At 35.7% G+C, this 921-nt stretch overlaps 1 protein-coding gene across 1 annotated transcript; it reads right to left on the bottom strand.

Moving 5' to 3' along the window:
* Positions 1 to 714, bottom strand: LOC126626108 (transcription factor PRE6-like). Its single transcript, XM_050295317.1, has 2 exons — positions 472 to 714; positions 1 to 353 (listed from the first exon to the last, which is right to left on the bottom strand). Exons 1-2 carry the CDS (start codon positions 592 to 594, stop codon positions 198 to 200), a joined length of 279 nt encoding a protein of 92 aa, XP_050151274.1. The 5' UTR covers positions 595 to 714; the 3' UTR covers positions 1 to 197.
* Positions 715 to 921: the final 207 nt, after the last annotated feature.

Below are 921 nucleotides of genomic sequence, written 5' to 3'. Positions count from 1 at the left end.
TTGCAGCAAAATTATTATAATATGTAGTTTGGAGCTAGATCAATGACTAGCTACCATTTTAACAACACAGAAGAGATCAGAGTAGGGTACACTGAAGATTAAAAAACATATTTATATAGATAGATAAAGATATATATATATATATAATCCTCAAATATATTTATCTATATCTCTCACTGATTGGATAACCAACCAAATTAATGTCGTAAAAGCGTTCTAATAAGTTCTTCATCAACATCAGTGATGCCTGCTGAATCCAGGAGTTCAGATAGTCTTTTGCTCAGATCTTCCACCTCCCTATGCAGCCTCTTTATGTAACTGCAAGTTTCTTCCAAAATGCTCGATGCTGATACCTGCGTGAAATTTGAAACCGTCAGAGTGTCATTTGTGATAAAACCCTAAACATAGAACACTAGCGATAGGTCATTTTAGCTAGAAATTGCATGCATGATTATTTCCCTAAGCCTATACCGGTGCGTTGCGCAAATGATGAAGCTGAGGAAGGAGCGGTTGTAGCTTTAAGACGAGCTCCTTAATCTCATCATCTGAGGATTTAGAAGCTCTTGATGATGATGATGATGATCTACTTGACATTGCTAGTTGAAGAAGCACTCTTGCTTCTTTTCTTTTTTTTCTTTTCTTTTTTTTCTGCTTATAGATTTTAGCTTCTTCGCACTATCAAATGTTTGGGGGGAAGTTTTAAGTACGAGGCCAAAGCTTCTTAAAAAGAGAGTGGGAAAGTGGGGGGAGACACAAATCTTTTTAGTTAGAAAAAGACACCAACGATGTTGATATGTTCTTGAGGCCCCATTGTACTTACTTCTTGGTTGAAAATTTCATCAACATAGACAAACACCTTTACTTGGTTTTTTTTAACTAAAAATGTGACTTTAGCCCATTGTACTTACTTCTTGGTTGAAA

Source organism: Malus sylvestris, chromosome 6 (assembly GCF_916048215.2).
Source record: "Malus sylvestris chromosome 6, drMalSylv7.2, whole genome shotgun sequence".
NCBI lineage: Eukaryota > Viridiplantae > Streptophyta > Magnoliopsida > Rosales > Rosaceae > Malus > Malus sylvestris.
This window is presented reverse-complemented; position numbering and strand designations above follow the sequence as displayed.

Excerpts from the sequence above, each read along its gene's own strand:
- LOC126626108 (XM_050295317.1), bottom strand. The coding sequence starts at position 594 with ATGTCAAGTAGATCATCATCATCATCATCAAGAGCTTCTAAATCCTCA. Across the intron at positions 354-471 it reads ATCATTTGCGCAACGCACCG|GTATCAGCATCGAGCATTTT; the intron begins GTATAGGCTTAG and ends AATTTCACGCAG.